The sequence below is a fragment of the Monoraphidium neglectum genome (genome assembly GCF_000611645.1).
Source record: "Monoraphidium neglectum strain SAG 48.87 unplaced genomic scaffold scaffold01206, whole genome shotgun sequence".
NCBI lineage: Eukaryota > Viridiplantae > Chlorophyta > Chlorophyceae > Sphaeropleales > Selenastraceae > Monoraphidium > Monoraphidium neglectum.
The window spans coordinates 11,283-13,955 of NW_014012422.1; the positions used below are offsets into that span (position 1 = coordinate 11,283).

The 2,673-nt window shown below is 65.2% G+C and overlaps 1 protein-coding gene across 1 annotated transcript in view; it reads left to right on the top strand.

The window, feature by feature from the left end:
• Positions 1 to 2,673, top strand: part of MNEG_7023 (hypothetical protein) — a gene marked incomplete at both ends in the record, with an annotated part of 4,913 nt that overhangs the window by 1,930 nt on the left and 310 nt on the right. Inside the window, 7 exons of the mRNA XM_014044505.1 lie at positions 14 to 92; positions 267 to 359; positions 595 to 727; positions 1,101 to 1,172; positions 1,427 to 1,589; positions 2,004 to 2,039; positions 2,276 to 2,362. Of these exons, the coding sequence (XP_013899959.1) occupies positions 14 to 92; positions 267 to 359; positions 595 to 727; positions 1,101 to 1,172; positions 1,427 to 1,589; positions 2,004 to 2,039; positions 2,276 to 2,362 (663 nt within the window). The remainder of the gene's footprint in view (positions 1 to 13; positions 93 to 266; positions 360 to 594; positions 728 to 1,100; positions 1,173 to 1,426; positions 1,590 to 2,003; positions 2,040 to 2,275; positions 2,363 to 2,673) is intronic.

Genomic DNA, 2,673 nt, shown 5'->3' on the forward strand with positions numbered 1-2,673 from the left:
CCTCACGGCGCAGGACGTGCCGGCACTGCTGCGCTTCGTGCTGCACGAGACGCACTGCCCGCAGGCCCACTTCCTGGGCCACAGCATGGGCGGTGGGTGGCGCGCGATGCCCTTACTTTGTTCTGACCCGCCAGCTCTCAGATTTGAACATGTTTTCTGGACCCAGTCTCCTTTAGCTGGCTTCTCTCGAGGCAACACACTGTGAGCCTCACGCACCGTCCATACCAACAAGCGCCGCTCCTCTCACCGCACTTGTTCCCCCGCAGGCATGATCCTCTGCGGCGTGATGGCGCGCGTGGACAACACCACGAGCAAGATCCGCTCCTGCATCGCCATCGGCAGCGGCCTCTTCCTGGAGGGTCAGCTTGGGCGGCGCGGGCGTACTGTCCTTCTTTGGCTGTTTTGGGAGTGTGCAGTGTCAGCGACAGGGGCCCCTCTTCCAGTTCATGTTGGATCTGGGTGTTTTCATGCCCCTGTATCACCGCCCTTGTGCTTTCCGCCTTCACAATGCCACGACCGGGGCGGCAACGGACCCACCAACCCTGGCGCCACGTCGTCTCTTCTCATGCCTGTGGTGCGCCGCGCCGCTCGCAGAGTCCTGGTGGCGCCTGTTTGAGCCGCTGATGCCGCTGTCCAAGGTCATGTGGACGGTCCCGAGCGGCAGCCTGCTGCGCAAGTACGCCAAGATCATGCTCGGGCCCTACCGCATACCCTACATAGACATGCTGTGAGCAGCGAGAGGCTTGAGCCCAGTGCTGCTGCTCATTATGCAGGGAGAGGGGGAGTGAGGAACGGGTTGTGGAGGCGGAACGAGCGCCGAGCACGGCCGTACCAGATTGCGTGCCACGCATGTGCAGCAAGTGTCTTGAACCGCGGGGGGAGCGAAGTCGCGTCGAGCGCGCCGCTGCCGCTGTTGCCGGCGGCCCCGCTGCAGCGCAGCAGCTGGCAGCACTGTATACGCCCCTGCCTCCCCAGCATTCTCGGGCCCTCCTCTGCGTCGCACATGCCACTGATCATGGTGGGCTCCTGTTGCGCTCATGGCGCTCCCCGGCTCCTCGTCCTTGTTCCAAACGCCACCCGACCCTCGCTCCCTTGCAAAGGTACTTCTACCCGTCCAATGTGGACCACCGCATCGCGCGGCTCCTCATGACACGCAACTTCTCAGACATCAGGTGACACACGCACCCCCGGCCACCCGGCCGCACTTGCAACCGTAGCCGCACACACAACCACAGCCACACGCGCAGGCCTTGGACGCCAATCGCAGGGGCCGTCGCCATTTGACATACAACGGAGGGCAGCGCAATTCACTCACCTCGCACTTCTGGGGGCGTCAATGCACGTTGTTTCCAACTTCCCGGGCAAGGCGGCGCGCCTGATTTGCATGCCGCCCGCCGCAACCCGCGCTCGCAACCCCCCGCCGCAGCGTCGGTGTCGTGCGCCAGATCGCGACCGCGTTTGGCATGCAGGGCCTCACCTCGTCCGACGGCCGCGTGGTGTACCCTGATGCCGCGCGGCTGGCCAAGGTGACGGCGCCGGTGATGTTCCTGGTGGGGGACATGGACAGGATGTGCCCGCCGGCCGGAGTGGTGAGCCCTGGGTCGAGGTGAAGGTGGGAGTTTTGATGTTTGATGCTCACACAACAGCGATGCGTGGCATTGCTGGTGAGGGGGGAGGTTGGATAGATGGGGCTGGGCAGATGCGAGCACACCGGCAGGCGGCTGGCGCTGCGCTGCCACGGCTAGCAAGGCTAGGATGGAGTGGGGGATGCCGTCGGTAAGGCAGCATCCTGTCGTTTCAGGCAAACCTGCAGCATTTTGCAGCCAAGCAAGGCGCATTTGTGACATGTTGCGCCGGTGGAGGACAGGTCGTGGGGTGGTGGCAGTCCTGCGGCGTGGAATCGTGACGTCCTGCGGGGCCGGCAGCTTCCTGACTGATGTGCATTGCCACGGCGAGCACTGCACGACCTCACTGCCCCTTCGCCCCTTCTCCACCGTGAACAGCGCAAGACCTGGGAGATGTTTGGGAGCCGGGACAAGGTGGGCGCGTGTAACTGGGGGGCGATGACAAAAGCGGCGCTGGCGCGCCCCCTGCGCGCCAGGCCGGCCGGGCTTGAAGGAGGTCGGCGGGCGCTTCATCGCCTCAGGGCTGCATTTGGCGGCCCTTGCCTACACTGCAGTGGTGGTGCATGCCGTCCGTTTGTTCTGTTCCTGCCTCGTCTTTACCCCCTTGCCCCCTTGTCGTTTTCCGCCGGCACCTCTTCCCGCCCGCGCAGCGGTTTGTGTGCATGGGCCCCGCATCGGGGTTTGACAGCCACTACGGCCACTTCGACCCCCTCATCGGCAAGAAAGCCGCCAGCGAGGTGCGCACACTCGCCCTGGCGGCGCGCCATTGAATACGCCCGCGCCGAAGGTGCATTGACCGTGAGGCGTTTGGCGAGCACCACGCCGGGCCAGCGGGGCGCCGTCAATGCCGCAGAGCGCCAGGGGGCGTCCAAGGCGCGGCATCGACCAATCGACCCGCTGCACTTGCTGGCCTTGACCCCAGAACTCCCAGCCCAGGACTTCTCCGCCTGCCTCCGCTTGTCAGCCTGGCGAGCTGTCGTGAAGACAGCACCCCGCACGAGCTACAGATACCGCAGTGTCCCCTGTTCCCTGCCCTCACACCCCCCCC